At 39.4% G+C, this 21,149-nt stretch overlaps 1 protein-coding gene across 11 annotated transcripts in view; it reads left to right on the top strand.

Moving 5' to 3' along the window:
- Positions 1 to 21,149, top strand: part of NSD1 (nuclear receptor binding SET domain protein 1) — a 154,152-nt gene that overhangs the window by 2,188 nt on the left and 130,815 nt on the right. For 6 of the 11 annotated variants that reach the window (XM_072823999.1, XM_072824002.1, XM_072823997.1 and 3 more), the window contains exons 2-3: positions 28 to 141; positions 882 to 971. In XM_072823999.1, coding sequence (XP_072680100.1) covers positions 112 to 141; positions 882 to 971 — 120 coding nt within the window. In that variant the 5' untranslated portion in view covers positions 28 to 111. Of the gene's footprint in view, positions 1 to 27; positions 972 to 21,149 lie in introns of all 11 variants that reach the window. The other 5 variants (XM_072823993.1, XM_072823992.1, XM_072823995.1 and 2 more) reach the window with 2 other exon arrangements.

The following is a 21,149-nucleotide window of genomic DNA, read 5'->3' as shown; positions in this document are numbered from 1 at the left end:
AGACTAATTGCTGTTTTTGGATTCCAGGTTGATGCTGGCCCAGGATGGATCAGACCTGTGAACTACCTAGAAGAAATTGTCTGCTGCCCTTTTCCAATCCAGTGAATTTAGATGCCCCTGAAGACAAGGACAGCCCTTTCGGTAATGGTCAATCCAATTTTTCTGAGCCACTTAATGGGTGTACTATGCAGTTATCGACTGCCAGTGGAACATCCCAAAATGCTTATGGACAAGATTCTCCATCTTGTTACATTCCACTGCGGAGACTACAGGATTTGGCCTCCATGATCAATGTAGAGTATTTAAATGGGTCTGCTGATGGATCAGAATCCTTTCAAGACCCTGAAAAAAGTGATTCAAGAGCTCAGTCGCCAGTTGTTTGCACTTCCTTGAGTCCTGGTGGTCCAACAGCACTTGCTATGAAACAGGAACCCTCTTGTAATAACTCCCCCGAACTCCAGGTAAAAGTAACAAAGACTATCAAGAATGGCTTTCTGCACTTTGAGAATTTTACTTGTGTGGACGATGCAGATGTAGATTCTGAAATGGACCCAGAACAGCCAGTCACAGAGGATGAGAGTATAGAGGAGATCTTTGAGGAAACTCAGACCAATGCCATCTGCAATTATGAGCCTAAATCAGAGAATGGTGTAGACGTGGCCATGGGAAATGAACAAGACAGCACACCAGAGAGTAGACATGGTGCAGTCAAATCGCCATTCTTGCCATTAGCTCCTCAAACTGAAACACAGAAAAATAAGCAAAGAAATGAAGTGGACGGCAGCAATGAAAAAGCAGCCCTTCTCCCAGCCCCCTTTGCACTAGGAGATACAAACGTTACCATAGAAGAGCAATTAAACTCAATAAATTTATCTTTTCAGGATGATCCAGACTCCAGTACCAGTACATTAGGAAACATGCTAGAATTACCTGGAACTTCATCATCATCTACTTCACAGGAATTGCCATTTGTAAGCAGTTTTTGGTACAACTTAAATATATACATAAATGTATATATACAGGCAACTTAAAAGGGAAACATAACTAATTGGTTTTTGGTTGCTTATCAGTTCACAGCTGAGAGCCTATTGCTAGTGATAGGCTTTTTGGGGAAATTTTACTTTGATTTTTAAATGTATCTCTGTTGTATGAGTTTGGTTCTTTTCAGATTTTTCCAGTTAACTTTCCATTGAGGACTAAGAGAAAACTTTTAAGGGCATTCAATTGAGTTCAGATACTATTTTTTCAAGGTGGAGGTACACATTTGTTTAGCTTTTTTTTTTTTTTTTTTTTTTAAATGCTTTGGCTTGCTGATATCACGAGTACACGTGAACCAATTTCCTGGAGTCCTTTTTTTTTTTTTTTTTTTTTTTTAAACACAAAGGATGGATTATTTTTTTAGTCGATAGGGTGACTCTTCAGGTTGGAGTGCATTTTGGGTACAAATTGAAAGTGGCTAAGATAAGATCTTAGACATCAGTCAAAATTTAAATTAGGCCGATTTTTCTGAACTACTTGGTGTGAAGGTATAGCATCCTGTGCTTTAAATAACTGCCACCATCAGCATAGGCTCCTGGGTCTTCTAGTTTTTAGTTTGGAAGTGTATGTATGTGTGTGTGTGTGTGTGTGTGTGTGTGATATGTGTATGTGTATAGAAATGAAAATCTGAGTTAGTAGTGCTGTGTACTGTTGTTAAGGAGTTGTAAATGATAAAGTTCTTTTTTATTTGATCTTTTGCAGAATTTTTTGATCAGTTAGCAGAATGATCAGTTGACTTCTCTTAGTCTGTTTCATCATCTTTAAAATCAAACTTCTTGGTTGTTAAAAGATACCCTTCAGCTTTAAATATTTGATTCTGATGTTGTTTCTGCCCAGATGTATTGTTATGGTCACCTGTAATGTCACCACAGAGGATCTCCCCACTCCCTTATAACTCTGAAATGTTTAAAGATTTAATCACAAAAAAATTTACGTGGTGATTGTTTTGAGTGCATTAAATATTCACTTTACCTTATAGTCTTGATGTTCTTTAAAGTCAAATAGAATGTGGGTGTGTCACTTTTGTTTGTTGATTCATGTATTAAATATGCATTAGTACTCCTTGGTTTCTTAACTTGGCAGTTGCAGATTTTAAAAATTTGCTCTGGTAGTTATCTTGAGTATGTATTGTTTTAGATATTTTTTAGGGTGGATACGCTGTATTGGTAACTTATTGGTAGTTTAGACAAACTCTTTTTCTTGGGTTCACATTGAAATTTATTTTACGTATATGGTTTTGCCTTTCTATTTACATAAAACCCTAGATCTGACAATGGAAATAGGTATTTCTCTAGAAGTATATGTATAGAAACATAAATCTGTGTTTCTCATCAAAGATGTCAGTGGAGTATTGGCTTTATTTATTTATTTATTTTTAAAGATTTTATTTATTTTTTCATGAGAGATACAGAAAGAGAGGCAGAGACACAGGCAGAGGGAGGAGAAGCAGGCTTCATGCAAGGAGCCTGATGTGGGACTTGATCTTGGGAATCCGGGATCAGGCTCTGAGCCAAAGGCAGACAGACAGTCAACCACTAAGCCACCCAGGCATCTCGAGTATTGGCTTTATCATGAACAATCGACAGTATTGGAGCCTGTAGACAGTATGTTAGGTATCTAAACTGGGAGTTAGCAAACTTGTATAAATAGACAATTTTTTTTCTGGCAGAAAGTCTAAATTGCTTAAAGACTTAATGGGTTTGAAGAGGCAAGTAGCCAGTTTATTTAGGCCTTTGGTTTAAGATTGTGGATGCAATCTATAGCTTTGATTTTTGCCTTTGATTATTTATTTATTTACTTATTTTTTTTTTGCCTTTGATATTTTTTAACTGAATATTTGATAGTATCGAATCAATCTCAGAATGCAAATTCAGCTGAACAATATAGCTTGGGAAAGATGTAATAAAAATAATTCTTAGGAGATCCCTGGGTGGCTCAGCGGTTTAGCGCCTGCCTTTGGCTCAGGGCGTGATCCTAGAGTCCAGGGATCAAGTCCCACATCAGGCTCCTTGCATAGAGCCTGCTTCTCCCTCTGCCTGTGTTTCTGCCACTCTCCCGCTCTCTCTCTGTCTCTTATGAATAAAAAAAAAAAAAAAATTCTAAATGGTCAAATGCTATTAATACATTCAGACTCTTTACAGTTAATTAGTTGATGCAGCATATACAGAACACTTACTCTGCATTAGATTCTCTTGTCAGGGCTGGACATTTTATGATTTATGATTATGATGATGATGATTATTTTTAGAGAGAGAGAGAGAGAGAGCACATGCATGAGCAGAAGGACAGAGGGAGAGGGAGAGAAATCCCAAGCAAGCTGCTGCTGAGCATAGACCTCTGATGCCGGGCTTGATCTCAGAACCCTGAGATAATGACCTGATTTGAAACCAAGAGTGGGTTGCTCAACCAACTGAGCCATCCCGGTGCTGCAGGGCTAGAAATTTTAGAAAATCATTAGCAAATGCTATTTGTCTTTTTCTTTTTCTTCTTCTTCTTCTTCTTCTTGCTAGAAATTTTAGAAAATCATTAGCAAATGCTATTTGTCCTCGTCGTCGTCGTCGTCTTCTTTTTTTTTTTTTTTTTTTTTTTTAAAGATTTTATTGGGACGCCTGGGTAGCTCAGTGGTTGAGCGTCTGCCTTTGGCCCAGGGCGTGATCCTGGAGTCCTGGGATCGAGTCCCATGTCGGGCTCCCTGCATGGAGCCTGCTTCTCCCTCTCCCTGTGTCTCTGCCTCTCTATCTCTCATGAATAAATAAATAAAATCTTAAAAAAAAAAAGATTTTATTTATTCACAAGAGACACAATGAGAGAGAGGCAGAAACATAAGCAGAGGGAGGAGAAGCAGGCTCCATGCAGAAAGCCTGATGTGGGACTCGATCCCGGTACTCCAGGATCACACCCTGAACCAAAGGCAGATGCTCAACCACTGAGTCACCCAGGCGTCCCTGGTCTTTATCTTTTGTCTGTGATTTTTTTTTTTAAGATTTTATTTATTTATTAGTACGCATGCGCACAAGCAGGGAGAGCAGCAGACTGAGGGAGAAGCAGGCTCCCCACTAAGCAAGGAGCTGGATGGGGGACTTGATCCCAGGACCCTGTGATCATAACCTTAGCTGAAGGCAAACACTTAACCTGAGCCACCAAGGTGTCCCTGTCTGTGATACTATGATAGAATAAGATTCTCTTAATGTGTGAGAATGAAAGTAGTTATTAGGATTGTATTCTTCCTGTCTAGAATTAGAGACAGGACAGACAGGAATTAGAGAAAAACATACAATTCATGATCATATTGTCCATTGTTTTATATATCTAGCTATAAGCAGACTGTTTGCCTCCTGTCATAAATAGCAGCCTCTCAGTTTATTCTTACGGTCTTTAAGTTGTTTTGTCTGAATATAGTGATGTGAAATGATTGTCATAGTTAATAGTCCTGACTTGGTGCTTTTATATTTAATTGGGTTGACACCTAATTCTTGCCAGTGAACATACATAGTGTACAGAGCTCATAATATGTAGGTATTTGATAAAATATTGAAGGAACATTGGTCCCAGAGCTGTAAGTTTAAACAGGCAATAACTTACACCTTATTAAGTGCTTTAATCTGTATTGTCTCCTTGGGTCTTCATAGCCTTGTAGTAAAAAGATGTCATAAATGATACAGGTTATCTTTCAAGGTACTTGAGATTATTAGCGACTCAAGACTAAAATCCTTGAAATCATAGAATTATCTCAGTACTCTTGGTTTTCTGTGGTGACTTCTAATAGTGTCTGACACTCTTGGCTGGGCCTGGTTTACTCACTAGGCTGATTTTTTTTTTAAGATTTTATTTATTTATTTATTAATTTATTATTATTATTTTTTAAGATTTTATTTATTCATGAAAGACACACAGAGAGAGGCAGAGGCACAGGCAGAGGGAGAAGCAGGCTCCCTGTGGGGATCCTGATGTGGGACATCCCAGGACCCCGGGACCACGCCCTGAGCCAAAGGCAGATAGTCAATCTCTGAGCCACCCAGTTATCCCACACTAGGCTGATTTGTAGTAGTTGTTTGTTTTCTGCTCTTCCCTTATATGTTTTATGGAGAATTTACACTATTGTGGTATTCATGAATTTAGGGATAGTCAAAATTCTTAGGATGTAGTTAGCTCCACCATGATCTGATGTACATATTTATAAAGAAGACCACTGAAATTGAATCCACTTAAAATGGAGACCAAATTTTCATAATAAGAAGAGGATTTACTTAGGATTTTTAAACTTAAAAAAAAAATTTTTTTTAAGATTTTATTTATTCATTAGAGCACACACAGAGAGAGAGGCAGAGACACAGACAGAGGAGAAGCAGGCTCCATGCAGGAAGCCTGATGTGGGACTTGATCCTGGGACTCCAGGATCATGCCCTGGGCCGAAGGCAGGCGCCAAACCGCTGAGCTACCCAGGGATCCCTACTTAGGATTTTATGTTGAAAAGTAAAATTAATAATTATGAAGAGAAGTTTTTTAAACCTTTGTCAAACTTTTTTTTTTAATTAATTTATTTATTTATGATAGTCACACAGAGAGAGAGAGAGAGAGAGGCAGAGACACAGGCAGAGGGAGAAGCAGGCTCCATGCACCAGGAGCCTGACGTGGGATTCGATCCCGGGTCTCCAGGATCGCGCCCTGGGCCAAAGACAGGCGCCAAACAGCTGCGCCACCCAGGGATCCCAACCTTTGTCAAACTTTGGTTATGATGACAACTGTTTGTTATAATAAGGCAAGAATCAAATAGATTAAAAGAAATTCTGTCCAGCAAAATTGTACAATAGCGAGATGACATACTTATTTTGGTTCACTCTCATTGTGATCATAAAGAGGGTAAATTTTTGTTAAATAGTTAAGGACTTAATCAGTTTTAGTAAGATTCTCTTTTAGAAATGTCCACTCTGGAAGATTTCAAGTGTGTACCAAAGAAGAGAGAATAGTAGACATTTTCATGTACATAACCATTTTAAAAAATAACATATTTTACCAATCTTGTTTTATCATCTCTTCATTGTGTCATTCACTTATATTTCTTAATTCTTTGATGTTTATCCTGTTACTCTTTTTTTTTTTTTTTTTTAAGATTCTATTCATCCATTCATGAGAGAGACAGAGAGAGAGAGTCAGAGACACAGGCAGAGGGAGAAGCAGGCTCCATGCAGGGAACCTGACGTGGGACTCCATCTTGAGTCTCCAGGATCAGGCCCTGGGCTGAAGGCGGTGCTAAACCCCTGAGCCACCTGGACTGCCCTCATGTTACTCTTTAACCTCCTGTGCTATTATGTTGTCAGTTGTCACTTGTTTACTGGTTGACCTAGGTCGTCTTTTCCTTGCCTGTAATCAGAGTGGTTTTTCTTTATTTATATTGACTAGAAGAAACACAGCATCTTTTCTCCAGATTTGTTTGCAGTTTCACCTTGTAATGGATTGGCATTATAATATTAGTTCTTTCATCAAGTGGACATAGACACTGTATTGATCATAGGAAGACGGTTGAATGGAGACTTTTAAAAAGAAGATTTATTTCTTTGAGAGAGAGAGAGCTCTAGCTCTCGCACTCTGGGGGGTGGGTGGGGCGAGGTGAGGGATTAAGGGAGAATGAGAGAGAATCTTTTTTTTTTTTTTTTTTAAGATTTTATTTATTTATTCATGAGAAACAGAGAGAGAGAGGCAGAGACACAGGCAGAGGGAGAAGCAGGCTCCATGCAGGGAGCCCGACATGAGACTCGATCCCCGGTTTCCAGATCACGCCCTTTGGCCCTAAACCTCTGAGCCACCCGGGCTGCCCATGAAAGAGAATCTTCCAAGCACACACCCTGCTGTGCTTGGAAGAGCCAGAGTCTGGCTGGATCTCAGGACCCTGAGATCATGACCTGAGCTGAAATGAGTGGGATGTTTAACTGACTGGGCCACCCAGGTGCCTCTGCATGGAGACTTTTTTGCCATTTAAAAATAGATATTTTTGGGTCCTGGGATTGAGCCCCACATTGGGCTCCTTGTTCAGAGGGAGCCTGTTTTTCCCTCTACCTGTTGGTCCTCCTGCTTGTGCCCTTCTCTGTCAAATCTTTATTTATTTATTTGTTTGTTTTTTTAAGATTTTATTTATTTATTAATGAGACAGAGAGAGAGCGAGCGCGCATAGCAGAGGGAGAAGCAGGCTCCATGCAGGGAGCCCAACGTGGGACTTGACCCCAGGTCCCCAGGATCAGGCCCTGGGCTGAAGACAGCGCTAAACCGCTGAGCCACCCGGGCTGCCCTCTGTCAAATCTTTAAAACACACACACGCACACAAAACCTTAGACTTGGGCAGAATCAGTAGTAGAAAGAAAAGGGTGAGTTAATCCAAAAGATTATTTCAGAGGAGAGAAATCGGTAGCCCTTTTGGGCTGCCTGGATTGGAGGCAAAATTGGAGTCAGGATTTGAGGAAAGGAGAGGTGAGCGCAGATGATACTTAAGGCTTTTGTTGTTGCCTAAGACAATGATTCCTCAGGGATTCTCTCCTCTGCTGTCATCGCAGCAATCCTCTACTTTCACGTTTCTTGTCTCAGGAGAAAATGGATCCTATCTCCATACGTCTCTGGTTCTGCTCTTTGATTCCCTCCTTGCTGGAGGACCTTGTGTTACTCATTACTCTTTTCCTCTTTCTCTGAAGTCTTTATTCTCTACCTTTCTCCTGTGTCACTATTTCTCCCTAAAAACAGGGTGACATGTTCCTATTCTAAAGGAATCTTTATATATCCTATAATCCCTCCAGTGAATTTCTTGAAAGAGTTACCACTCTGTTTACCTCTGGTTAATGCTCTGTGGATTGGCTTTTATATCCTCCTGTCTGCTGCAACTGTTCTTTTATAAGTCACAGATGACACTTCAATACTTACTCTGTTAGATTTGTAGCATTTGACTACCACTTTGACTGTTTGCTCTCTTTTATTCCTCTTTCATTTTCTGCAGTCTCATCTACTTTGTGGATTCACTTTGCTGCTACTCTGCTGTGTGAAAATGCTCTTGACCTGACTTCTGAGCTTTAGACCAAGAAATTCTAATCACCAACCAGCTTTCTTTTCTAACCATATCATGTTCACTTTTGAACCTATCCCTTATATTGCCACACATTTTCTTCTATATTATTGGTGGCATCCTCTTTCTCTTCATTTCAGGGCTGGAAACTTTGGAGTCCTGTATTCATAATTTTTTTTTTTAAGATTTTTAAATTTATTTATTCGTGAGAGAAACAGAGAGAGAGGCAGAGACACAGGCAGAGGGAGAAGCAGGCTCCATGCAGGGAGCCTGATGTGGGACTTGATCCCGGGACTCCCAAGATCACGCCCTGGGCCAGAGGCAGGCACCAAACTGCTGAGCCACCCAGGGATCCCCTCATAATTTATTTGATAATTTGAGTGCTTCTTCTGTGACAGGCATGGCTAGTATTAAAAAAGAAGGTAAGACACAGTCTGTTTTTAGGGAACTTGACTGTTTAAGGATGACATGTAAACAGTGACAATACAGAATACTAAGTGGTGTAATATTTGTTAGAGATACAGTACTGTGACATATCTGAAGTAATCAGGAAGAACTTCACAGAAAGGCTGTATATAATTGAGCCAGAGACATTCCAGTAAGAAGGAATAACATGCACAAATGCGAAGAAATTCTTTGATAGGAATCTAGAGAGAAGTGGGCATGTCAGGAAATAAAATATAAAGATAGGCTTTGGGGGTGCCTGGGTGACTGAGTGGTTGAGCATCTGCCTTTGGCTTAGGTTGTGGTCCCGGGGTCCTGGGATCGAGTCATGCATTGGGCCCCCTGCAGGGAGTATGCTTCTCCCTCTGCCTGTATCTGCCTCTCTCTGTGTGTCTCTCAGGGATAAATAAATACGATCTTAAAAAATAAAAAAAGATAAAGTCAAGTTTAAAAAAATTTTTAAAAAGATTTATTTAAAGAGTTTTTATTTATTTATTCCTGAGACACAGAGAGGCAGAGACATAGGCAGAGGGAGAAGCAGGCTCGCAGCAGAGAGCCCAAGGCGGGACATGATCTCAGGACCTCAGGATCACGTCCTGAGCTGAAGGCAGATGCTCAACCGCTGAGTCATGCTGTACCCTGTATGTACTCTTTTAAAAATATTTTGGTAGGGGCAGCCGGGGTGGCTCTGCAGTTTGGCACTGTCTTCAGCTCAGGGCATCATCCTGGAGACCCCAGATCAAGTCCCACGTTGGGCTTTAAAGATTTTAAAAAAATCTTTATTTTTCATTTTTAAAACATTTATTATATATAACATATGGATATATATGTGGATAATATGGATATATGGATATATATTATATATATATCTCCATATATTAAGATCTTATTTATTCATGAGAGATGCAGAAAAGAGAGAGGCAGAGACACAGGCAGAGATTCGAGAAGCAGGCTTCATGCAGGGAGCCCAATGTGGGACTGGATCCTGGGACTCCAGGATCATACCCTGAGCTGAAGGAAGATGCTTAACCCCTGAGCCACCCAGGCATTCCTACAACCAGGATATTGATGATGTAATCCATCAATCTTGTGCAGGTGTCCCCAGTTTTTGTTTTTCATGGTTATTTTTTTTCCAAAAGGAAATTCTGTTTTTCTAAAAAGATATGTTCCAGATGTCTCCAGTTTTATCTGTACTCATTTTGTGTAGTACATAGTATATTATAATGTGTATATTCAGTTCCATACATTTTTATCACCTGTATAGTTTTATGCATGTACCACCATGGTCAAGATATAAACTAGTTCCAGGAACACCACAAGATCTCTCCTGTGGCCCTTTTATATCATATCCATCTCCTTAAAGCTCCTTCTTCAGCCTTTTCTAACTAAACCTCTCCTTTGTAAAATTGTTATTTCCAAAATGTTACATAAATGGTATTATACAGTGTATTAATTTTTTGGGATTGGGTTTTTTTCACTTATATGTGTAAGTCCCTAGAGATTCATTCAGTTTATTGAGCGTATCAATATTTTATTCTTTTTTATTACTAAGATTCCACAGAGTGTATATACCATGCATTTAACCATACAGCTGTTATAGAACATCTGGCCAAATCCTGGCTTTTGGCTGTTAGAAGTAAAAGTGCTGTTAACATTTGTATACAGGTTTTTGTGTAAACCTGTTTTCATTTCTCTGGAATAAATGCCTAAGAGTTGTAATTGTTGAATTGTATGGTAATGACGTTTAATTTTATAGGAAGCTGCTGAGCTGATTTCCAGACTCTGCATCCTTGCCATCATTTGGTGTTGTCATTATTTTTTTCTTTTGTTTTTGTTTTTCAAGATTTTTATTTTTAAGTAACCTTTGCATCCACTGTGGGGTTTGAGCTTACAATCACAGATCAAGAGTCATATGTTTTACCAACTGAGCCAGCCAGGCGCCCCTTTTTAATTTTTCTATTTTTTCCTCATTCATTCATTCATTCATTCATTCATTCATTCATTTCCAGTGTAATTAATGGACAGTGTTATATTAGTTTTGGGGTACAATATAATGATTCAGCACCTTTCTTAAAGATTTTACTCCTTTTTTTTTTTTTTAAGATTTTACTTCTTTAGAAAGAGCACACATAGGTAAGCACACGTACGTAAGGGAAGGTGGGGAGGGGCAGAGGGCAAAGGAGAGAGAATCTCAAGTGAGATTCTGCACACTGAGAGCAGAGCCCTGTGGGCTCAGTCCAGCTATTGTGAGATCATGACCTGAGCTGAAATTGAGTCAGATGCTTATCCAATTGAGCCACCAAGATGCCCCCAATGATCCAGCAATTCTATACATTAGTGCTCAACATGATGTGTTCTCTTAATCTCCTTAGCCCATTTCACCCATCCCCCTCCAATATCCTCTCTGTAGCTATCAATTTGTTCTATTTAAGAGTCTAGTCTTTTGTCTCTTTTTTCTTTTGTTATTTTGTTTCTTAAATTCCAGGGACTGAGGTTTTTTTCCTTTGTTATTTTGTTTCTTAAATTCCAGGGACACCTGGGTGGCTCAGTCCCTTAAGTGTCTGAGTCTTGATTTCGGCTCAGGTCATGATCTCAGGGTCCTGAGATCAAGCCCTGCCTGCATGGGGCTGCTGGGCGTGGAGCTTGCTTAAGATTCTCTCCCTCTGTGTCCCTCCCCACCCTCTGCTTGCATGCACGTGCACTTGAAAAAAAAAATCCACGAGTAGAAATTATACGGTATTTGTCTTCTTTGACTTACTTCATTTAGCGTTTTACCTACTAGACCCATCCATATTGTTGCAAATGGAAAAATCTCATTCTTTTTTATGACTGTATTCCACTGTGTGTGTATGTGTTTGTGTATACACACCCACAATACACCTTTTTTAATCCATTCATCTGTCAGTGGACATTTGGGCTGCTTCCATATCTTGGCTATTGCAAATAATGTTGCAGTAAACATGGGGGTGTATATATCTTTTTAAATTAATGCTTTTATATTCTTTGGGTAAATATCGAGTAAAAGTACTGGATCATCTGATTTTTAATTCTTTTTGAGGAACCTCTATACTGTTTTCCACAGTGGCTGCACCATTTGCATTCCACCAACAATGTGGATTCCTTTTTCCAACAGTAAGGGTTCCTTTTTCTCCACATCTTTGTCAATGCTTGTTTCTTGTGTTTTTGATTTTAGCCATTCTGACAGATTTTAGCCATTCTGTGAGGTGATGTCTCATTGTAGTTTTGATTTGCATTTGTGTTGTTACTATTTTTATTTCCGCTCTTTTGATAGTTATGTAATGATATCTCATTATGGTTTTAATTGGCATTTTCCTGATAGCTAATGATGTTGAACATCTTTTTGTGTGCTTATTTGCCATCTGTATATCCTCTGGTGAAATATGTTCATCTCTTTTGCCCATTTTCTAATTGGGTTGTTTGATTTTTTTTTTTTAACTGTTGAGTTTTGAGAGTTCCTTGTATATTCTAGGTGATCTACATTCTTTGTAATGGTTTTATACAAACCATAAGTTTTAAGCATTGCTTCTACTTTTAGATAATTTATTAGATAACCAACAAGATCATACATACTTGTGGTTTCCCCTTAATAAATTGGAACAGATTTTAGTGTTGCTTTTATGAGGCAGAATTACTTTATTAAGGTTTCTAAAGTTCTTTTCACATCTCCAGTGATGTTGTATAAAATACTGTAATACTCTGGTAAAGAATGCTAGAAGGATAAAATCCATTTTAGAGTATGAGCAATTGTATTTACACATAGATTAAGTTAAAAATAATTACTGGTTATATGATATCCCCTTATATACCAGGAAAAGTCTGAATAAAGGTAGTCTTTCTTTGTAAATTATGAGGGTATATTTTCTATCTCTAATTTCTCTTTAATGTGTAATTGGAGCTGTTGGGGATCCCTGGGGCAAGTAGGTGATATACAAGTTACCTTTGTACTCAGTGAAAATAATAGACATTAATGCTATGCAAATTGTCATTGGAATTTTATGTCCAAAGGTGTTTCTTTAATATTGCATTTGGTTCAATTAACAATGTATTGAATTTGTTTTTGTAATTAGTGTATCAAGGAAAAACACCTCCACCCATGCTGTCATCTGTAAGGGATTGCAGAGCAGTTGTTGAGAGGTAATAAAATTGTAAATTTAAAGTGCTTTTTTAGGGCACCTGGGTAGCTCAGTTGGTTGAGAATTTGCCTTGGGCTCAGGTCATGATGTAGGGGGTCCTGGGATTGAGTCTCACATGGAACTCCCTGCTCCACAGGAAGCCTGCTTCTCCCTCTGCCTCTGGCTCTCTCTTTCTGTGTCTCATGAATAAATGAATAAAATCTTAAAAAAAAAGTGCTTTTATTTTTAAACAGAGCTTTGGGGCAGAAGTATTACAGTGGAGGTAATAAAACCACTGAGATCACTTCTTTGGTGGAGTAGATGTTAGAATTGAAAGGAAAGTCTTGATAGATAATATCTGTGGAATATCTTTCTAGTAATAATTTCATAATAATGTTTGTGGAATTTTTTCCTAAGGATAAACTGCTGGTAGTGGAATTATCAGGGCAGTGGGTTAGATTTTTTGTGTCTTGATAGATCTTTTTCTATATGGCTTTCTAAGAGGATTGTACTTTTTTTTTTTTTTTAAGATTTTATGTATTTATTCATGAGAGACACACAGAGAGAGAGGCAGAGACACAGGCAGAGGGAGAAGCAGGCTCCATGCAGGAAGCCCGACGTGGGACTCGATCCCGGGTCTCCAGGATCAGGCCCTGCCTGGGCTGAAGGCAGCGCTAAACCGCTGAGCCACCCGGGCTGCCCCGGATTGTACCTTTAAAAAAATTAAAAAAAAAAAAGATTTTATTTATTCGTGAGAAATAGGCAGAGACATAGGCAGAAGGAGAAGCAGGAACCTAAAGGGAACCTGATTCAGGAGTTGATCTCTAAAGGGAACCTGATTCAGGAGTCGATCCCTAAAGGGAACCTGATTCAGGAGTCGATCCCAGAACCCCAGGATGGTGCCCTGAGCCAAAGGCAGATGCTCAACCACTGAGCCACCCAGGTGTCCCAGGATTGTGCCATTTTAATAGTTTATTTTATTTTATTTTATTTTTAACCTATACCCAAAATAGGGCTCCAGTTCATACCCCTGAGATTGAGTTGCATGGTTCACCAAGTGAGCCACCCATGAGCCCCTATTTTAATAGTTTTAAATAGGGTGAGAGTCTAGCATTTACCCCATTTTGATAGCGAAACCAACTTTAATAGCACTCATGTTTTAAATTTTTTTCTTTAGTAAATGGATGTATAAATGCTACCAAAGCTTGGTTTAATTAATACTTTATTGTTGAAATGATTTCCATTTGTTTATTGCTTATATTTTTTCTATGACCTTTGGGTCTATACCCTTTGCTTACTTAAATACTCAGATTTATTTATTTATTTATTTATTTATTTATTTATTTATTTATTAAATACTCAGATTTAAATGTTTTATAGTTACTATCCTTTTATTGCATCGGATATAAATGTTTCAATTTCTTTTTAGTTTTAGTGAATGATTTACTGTAGTTGTAGAGCTGGTTTGATTTTTCATATACCCATATCTTTGTTTTGAAGTGATTTCTTTTATTGATTCCAAACATATTGTGCATTTATATATTTGATAAACTAAGTTTACAGACTTGTAAAAATGTGAAGAAATCCTATCTGCCACAGTCTTACTGATTTAATATGAATTTTATTTATTTATTTTAAAAGATTTTATATGAGAGAGAGAGGATGAGGAAGAGAAAGCATGAGTAAGGTGGAGGAGCAGAGGGAGAAGCAGGTTCCTCACTGATTAGGGAGCCTGATCCCTAATTGATTAGGGAGCTCAATCCAGTACTCTGGGATCATGACTTAAGCCGAAGGCAGACACTCAACCAACTGAGCCACCCAGGTGCCCCAATGTGGATTTTTTTTTTTAAGATTTTATTTATTTATTCATGAGAGACACAGAGACAGGGGGAGACAGAGAGAGAGAGAGGCAGGCAGAGACACAGGCAGAGGAAGAAGCAGGCTCCATGCAGGGAGCCTGATGTGGGTGGGACTCGATCCCGGGTCTCCAGGATCATGCCCTGTGCCGAAGGCGGTGCTAAACCGCTGAGCCACCCGGGCTGCCCTCCAATGTGGATTTTATTTTGATATCCAGTACTATGCTGGTGATAGTTTTTTTTTAAGATTTTATTTATTCATGAGAGACAGGCAGAGACATGGGGGGTGGGGAAGCAGGCTCTTTCTGAGGATCCTGATGCAGAATTCGATCCCAGGATCCTAGGATAACACCCTGGGCCAAGGGCAGACACTTAACCACTGAACCACCCAGGCGCCCCTGATGACAATTTTTATAGTGTTTAATATTCTTTTAAAAATATAATTTGGGTAGCCCGGGTGGCTCAGCAGTTTAGTGCTGCCTTCAGTCCAGGGCCTGATCCTGGAGACCCAGGATCGAGTCCCACGTCGGGCTCCCTGCCTGGAGCCTGCTTCTCCCTCTGCTTGTGTCTCGGTCTCTCTCTCTGTCTCTCATGAATAAATAAATAAAATCTTTAAAAAATACATATATAATTTGTTTTCTTTTTAATATAAGTAGGCTCTACACATTCAGCGTGGAGTCCATTGTGGAGCTTATTAAACTTAGAACCCTGAGATTAAGACCTGAGTTGAGATCAAGAATCCAATGCTTGGAGTGCCTGGGTAGTGCAGTTAGTTGGGCATCTGACTCGTGGGGTCCACTCATGTTATGATGTCAGCGTTGTGAGATTGAGCCTCTGCTGGGCTTGATGTGGAGCCTGCTTGAGATTCTCCCATCTCCCTCTGCCCCTCCAGTCTGTGCTCTAAAATAAATCTTAAAAAAAAAAAAAAAAAAAGGAATCTGGTGCTTAATCCACTGAGTCACCCAGGTGCTTCTTGAAAACATAAATTCTTAGAGCTATGATGGGGATATTTCCCTCTATGATAATAACTGCTTTGCCTAACAAATTACTTTCCAATTTAGCAGCCTAAAACAATAAAGTTATATCACAGTGGGTTAGGAATCCTGGAGTGGCTTAATTGGGTGGTTCTGTCTCAGTTTCTCATGAGATTTACAAGTAAGGCATCAGTCAGGGCTACAGTCATACGAAGGCTGTAGGATTCCTGTTCAAGATGGCTATGTGGCTGCTGGCTGGCTGCTTGTAGGAGGCCTCAGTTCCTTGCCAGGTGAGGCTCTCCATAGGGGAGATATGTACTGGCTTCCACCAGGGTGAGTGATTCAAGAGAGACCAAGCAGGAAGATTTAAGGGGGATATAATGTGGGAGCGGAATACCATGGGTGAATACCATGAATACCAAGAGGGTGGGAATCATTGGGAGCCATGTAGGAGGCTGGTTACTACACCTACCCAACCAGAAATGAATAGTTTTAATCAAAGGAGAAAGCTCTTAAGTATACAAAATGGACAGTACTTAACTTTTTACTTTATTTATTCCCTTAAAAGATTTATTTATTTATTCATGAGACACAGAGAGGCAGAGACACAGGCAGGGGGAGAAGCAGGCTTCATACATGGAGCCCAATGTGGGACTCGATCCTGGGACTCCAGGATCATGCCCTGAGCCAGAGGCAAACGCTCAACCACTGAGCCATCCAGGTGTCCCTACGTTTTACTTTTAAAATGAATTGAATTTTTGAATAGGTATCTGGCTGAAAAGTATAATATAAGTAGGTAAGCACTGACGTACCCTTGTACTTTGTTTGCTCATTTAATACTTTTTTTTTAGGAGGTGATTTTTTTTTTTTAAATAAAGATTTAATTTATTTATTCATGAGAGACACAGAGAGAGGTAGAGACACAGAAAGGGAGAAGCAGGCTCCATGCAGGGAGCCCGATGCAGGACTCGATCCTGGGACCCTGGGATCATGCCTTGAACCAAAGGCAGATAGATGCTCAACCACTGAGCTCTCCCAGGGACCCCTGATTCAGCAGTTCTGTACATTACTCATTGCTAATAATGAGAGTATGCTTAATTCTCTGTATCTATTTTGCCCAACCCCCTGCACCTCCCCTCTGGCAACCACTAGTTTGTTCTCTGTATTTAAGAGTGTTTCTTGGTTTCTTTGTTTTTGTTTGTTTTGTTTCCTAAATCCTGCGTAAGACCGAAATTATATGGTTTTTGTTTTTCTCTTACTTCCTTCACTTAGCATTATACCCTCTAGGTCCATCCATATTTTTTTTTTTTAATTTTTTTTTAATTTATTCATGATAGTTACAGAGAGAGATAGAGGCAGAGACACAGGCAGAGGGAGAAGCAGGCTCCATGCACCGGGAGCCCGATGTGGGATTCGATCCCAGGTCTCCAGGATGGCGCCCTGGGCCAAAGGCAGGCTCCAAACCGCTGCGCTACCCAGGGATCCCTAGGTCCATCCATATTATTGCAAATGGCAAAATCTCACTTTTTTTTATAGCTGAGTAATATTCCAGTGTGTGTATCACATCTTCGTTCATTTATCTATTGATGGACATTTGGGTTGCTTCCATATCTTGGCTTATTATAAAAAATTTTGTAAGGAGTAAGCATAGGGGTATACATATATCTTTTCAAATTAGTGTTTTTGTTTTCATTGGGTAAATATTCAGTGGAATTACTGGATCATATAGTATAGTATTTTTATTTTTAATTTAATTTAATTTTTTTAAAAGATTTTATTTATCTATTCATGAGAGACAAAGAGAGGCAGAGACACAGGCAGAGAGAGAAGGAAGCCCCATGCAGGAAACCCCATGCAGGAAGCCCAATGTGAGACTGGATCCCGGGACTCCAGGATCACGCCCTGAGCCAAAGGCAGACATTCAACCACTGAGCGACCCAGGCATCCCTAGTATTTATTTATAATTATTTGAGGAACCTTCATATTGTTTACCATAGTGGCTGTGCTAATTTGCATTATCAGCAGTGCATGAGGGTTCTTTTTTTCTCACCAACACTTGTTATTTCTTGTATTTTTGATTTTAGTCATTCTGACCAGTGTGATGTGATACCTTGTTGTTTTGATTTTGTATTTTCCTCATGATGATTAATGACATTGAACATCTTTTTATGTCTTTTGGTTATCTGTCTTCCTTGGGAAAATGTCTATTCAGGTCTTCTGCCCCTTTTAAAATCAGATTATTTGGTTTTTTTGGCGTTGACTTGTATACGTTTTTCATATAGTTTGGATATTAACTTATCATATTGGTCATTTGCAGATACCTTCTCCTGTTTAGTTGGTTGCCTTGTCATTTAGTTGATCATTTCCTTCACTGTGCAAGAACTTTATTTTGGTGTAGTCCCATCCTCTTTTTATTCTTTTTTAAACATTAGACAAAATGTTTATTAAAGAGTGAGATAGCACATGTGTGCATACACAAGTCAAGAGGAAGGGCAAGGAGAGATAGGAGGGAGAGAGTGATAAAATCACAAGCAGGTTCCCTGCCGAGTGTAGAGTCCCATTCAGGGCCTTGTCTCAGGATCCCAGATCATGAATTGAGCTGAAATCGAGGTTGACGCTTAAAATTTTTTTTAAAGATTTATTTATTTATTTATGAAAGAGAGAGAGGCAGAGGCAAAGGAGGAGGGAGAAGCAGGCTCCATGCTGGGAGCCTGATGTAGGACTCGATCCCGGGACTCCAGGATCGCGCCCTGGGCCAAAGGCAGGCGCCAAACTGCTGAGCCACCCAGGGATCCCCCTCAAGTTTGACGCTTAACCAGCTGAGCCACCCAGGCCCGCTCCTCACTGTTCCATTCTTTAACGTATGTATTCTATTGATTTTTGGTATATTGAACCAGTTTCACATTCCTGGGATAAATTCCACTTGTGTGGGGTTGTATATTTTTTGTACATTGCCGTATTTGGGTTGTTGATATTTTCTTGAAGATTTTAACACATTCGTACATTAGGTATACTAGTCTGTATTTTTGCTTGTGATGTCTTTGTCAGGTTTTGATATCTGGGTAATAATTGTCCTAACAATGAGTTTTACTTCGTTTTTAATGCGATTATTTTTATAATAGGTGTTACTTTCTGAGTTTTAAGTTAAAAGTGACTTTACCAAGTACATTTTATTGTAATTTTGCATTTGAAAGTTACTAACATTGACTGAGCCAGTACTTTAATTTGTTTACCAGATTTTTGTTTATTGATTGGTTGGTTATATGTGCAAGCCATTTGTAAGATTTATGGTAGAAGTTAGGGCAGGGCAATCAATGTGTGTTGGGGTGAGAGGCATATGATTTAGGACTCCAAGGATTGAAATAGCTACTGCTTTGAGAGAATAAGGAGTTCAATATGTTAAGATTAGGGACGGTGGGACAGTTAAGGATATTGTTGGGGGTGAGTAGTCAAGGTCTAGGCCTTTACCTGAATTCTCCCATTTTTTTGTTTAAATGATTGGATTATATTTTTCCCCACTTGTATTTAGTTGTGAACTCTGATTTTTATATCTAGTATTAATCTCTTTTCTTAATTTTGGTTTCTACTTATTAGGAAAAAGAGTAGATTAAATATCATTTAAAAAAAATCATGGGCAGCCCGGGTTGCTCAGTGGCTTGGTGCCACCTTCAGTCCAGGGTGTGGAGACCCGGGATCGAGTCCCAAATCAGGCTCCCTGCATGGAATGGAATCTGCTTCTCCCTCTACCTGTGTCTGTGCCTCTCTCTCTCTCTCTCTCTCTCTCTCTCTCTGTGTGTCTCATGAATAAATAAATAAAATTAAAAAAATAAAATAAAAAAATCATGAGGGACACCTGAGTGACTCAGCGGTTAAGTGTCTGCCTTTGGCTCAGGGCATGATCCTGTGGTCTCAGGATCAAGTCCTGCATTGGGCTCCAAGCAGTGAGCCTGCTTCTCCCTCTGCCTGTGTCTCTGCCTCTCTCTCTCTGTGTCTCTCATGAATAAGTAAATAAAATCTAAAAAAAAAAAAATCCTGAATCTTTCCATACTGTCAATAAGGATTTGCTAAAAAGTTTTTTTTTTTTAAAGATTTTATTTATTTATTGTATATGTTTTTATTGGAGTTAGATTTGCCAGCATATAGCATAACACCCAGTGCTCATCCTGTTGTGCCCCCCCCTTAGTGCCTGTCAACCAGTCACCCTGTTCCCCTCCACATCTCCCCTTCCACTACCCCTTGTTCATTTCCCAGAGTTAGGAGTCTCTCATGTTCTGTCACTCTCTTCCCACTCATTTTCTCTCCTTTCCCCTTTATTCCCTTTCACTATTTTTTATATTCCCCAAATGAACGAGACCATATAATGTTTGTCTGTCTCCGATTGACTTACTTCACTCAGAATAATACCATCCAGTTCTATCCATGTTGAAGCAAATGGTGGGTATTTGTCATTTCTAATGGCTGAGTAATATTCCATTGTATATATATACCACATCTTCTTTCTCCATTCAAAGATTTTATTTATTTATTCATGAGAGACAGAGAGAGAGAGAGGCAGAGACACTGGCAGAGGGAGAAGCAGGCCCCATGCAGGGAGCCCGAGTCAGGACTCCACCCCAGGACTCCAGGATCCCGCCCTTGCCCGAAGGCAGGACTCCAGGATCATGCCCTGGGCCGAAGGCAGGCGCTAAACTGCTGAGCCACCGAGGGATCCCCAGAATTTGTTAAAATTGACCGAACTAGAAATTATTACAGTACGTGTATATATGTATGTATGTATGTATTTTTAAAGATTTAAAAATTTCTTAAGTTATCTGTACACCCAGTGTGGGACTGGAATTTACAGCCCCAAGATCAGGAGTCACATGCTCAGGGTGCCTCTGTGGCTCAGTCAGTTAAGATCTGCCTTTGATTCAGGTCATGATCCCAGGGTCCTGGGATGGAGCCGTGCTTTGGGCTCCCTGCTCACTGGGTGTCTGCTTCTCTCTCTTCTTCTGTGCTCCCACTCTTTCTCTCAAGTATATAGATAAAATCTTAAAAAAATTAAAAAAAAATTTTTTTTAAATGCTATGCTGAGTAGCCAGGTACCCTTAGAGTTTTTTTTATAGTATTTATTAATATTGTATTAATCATCTTAGGTTTTTACTTTTTTGTAGTAGAAGTGATTTAATTAACTTCTCCCTCAACAGCTAATGACAAAGTGATAAAGATGAATGTCTTATATAAAAAGGCAGTTTGGGATTATAGATAAAGAATGTGAGCTTTGGAATTGGATAGATCTCCATTTGAAATCCGACTTGACTCCTGTGTTTATTTAGTGTCTTTCTTTTTTTTTTTTTTTTTAATTTTTATTTATTTATGATAGTCACAGAGAGAGAGAGGCAGAGACACAGGCAGAGGGAGAAGCAGGCTCCATGCACCGGGAGCCCGACGTGGGATTCGATCCCGGGTCTCCAGGATCGCACCCTGGGCCAAAGGCAGGCGCTAAACCGCTGCGCCACCCAGGGTTCCCTATTTAGTTTCTTAATGTATAAAATATTTTGAAAATTAACTCCTAGCATACTGCATGGCATATGGCGGATATTTGCTCCTATTGTTAATTATAATAATTAACATATATTGAGTACCATATGCTAGGCAGCTAGGCTCTCTGCTAAGCACT

The sequence above is a fragment of the Canis lupus genome, chromosome 4 (genome assembly GCF_048164855.1).
Source record: "Canis lupus baileyi chromosome 4, mCanLup2.hap1, whole genome shotgun sequence".
NCBI classification, from domain to species: Eukaryota; Metazoa; Chordata; class Mammalia; order Carnivora; family Canidae; genus Canis; species Canis lupus.
Note: the sequence above shows the minus strand (reverse complement) of the source record. Positions and strands in the feature narration are given on the sequence as shown.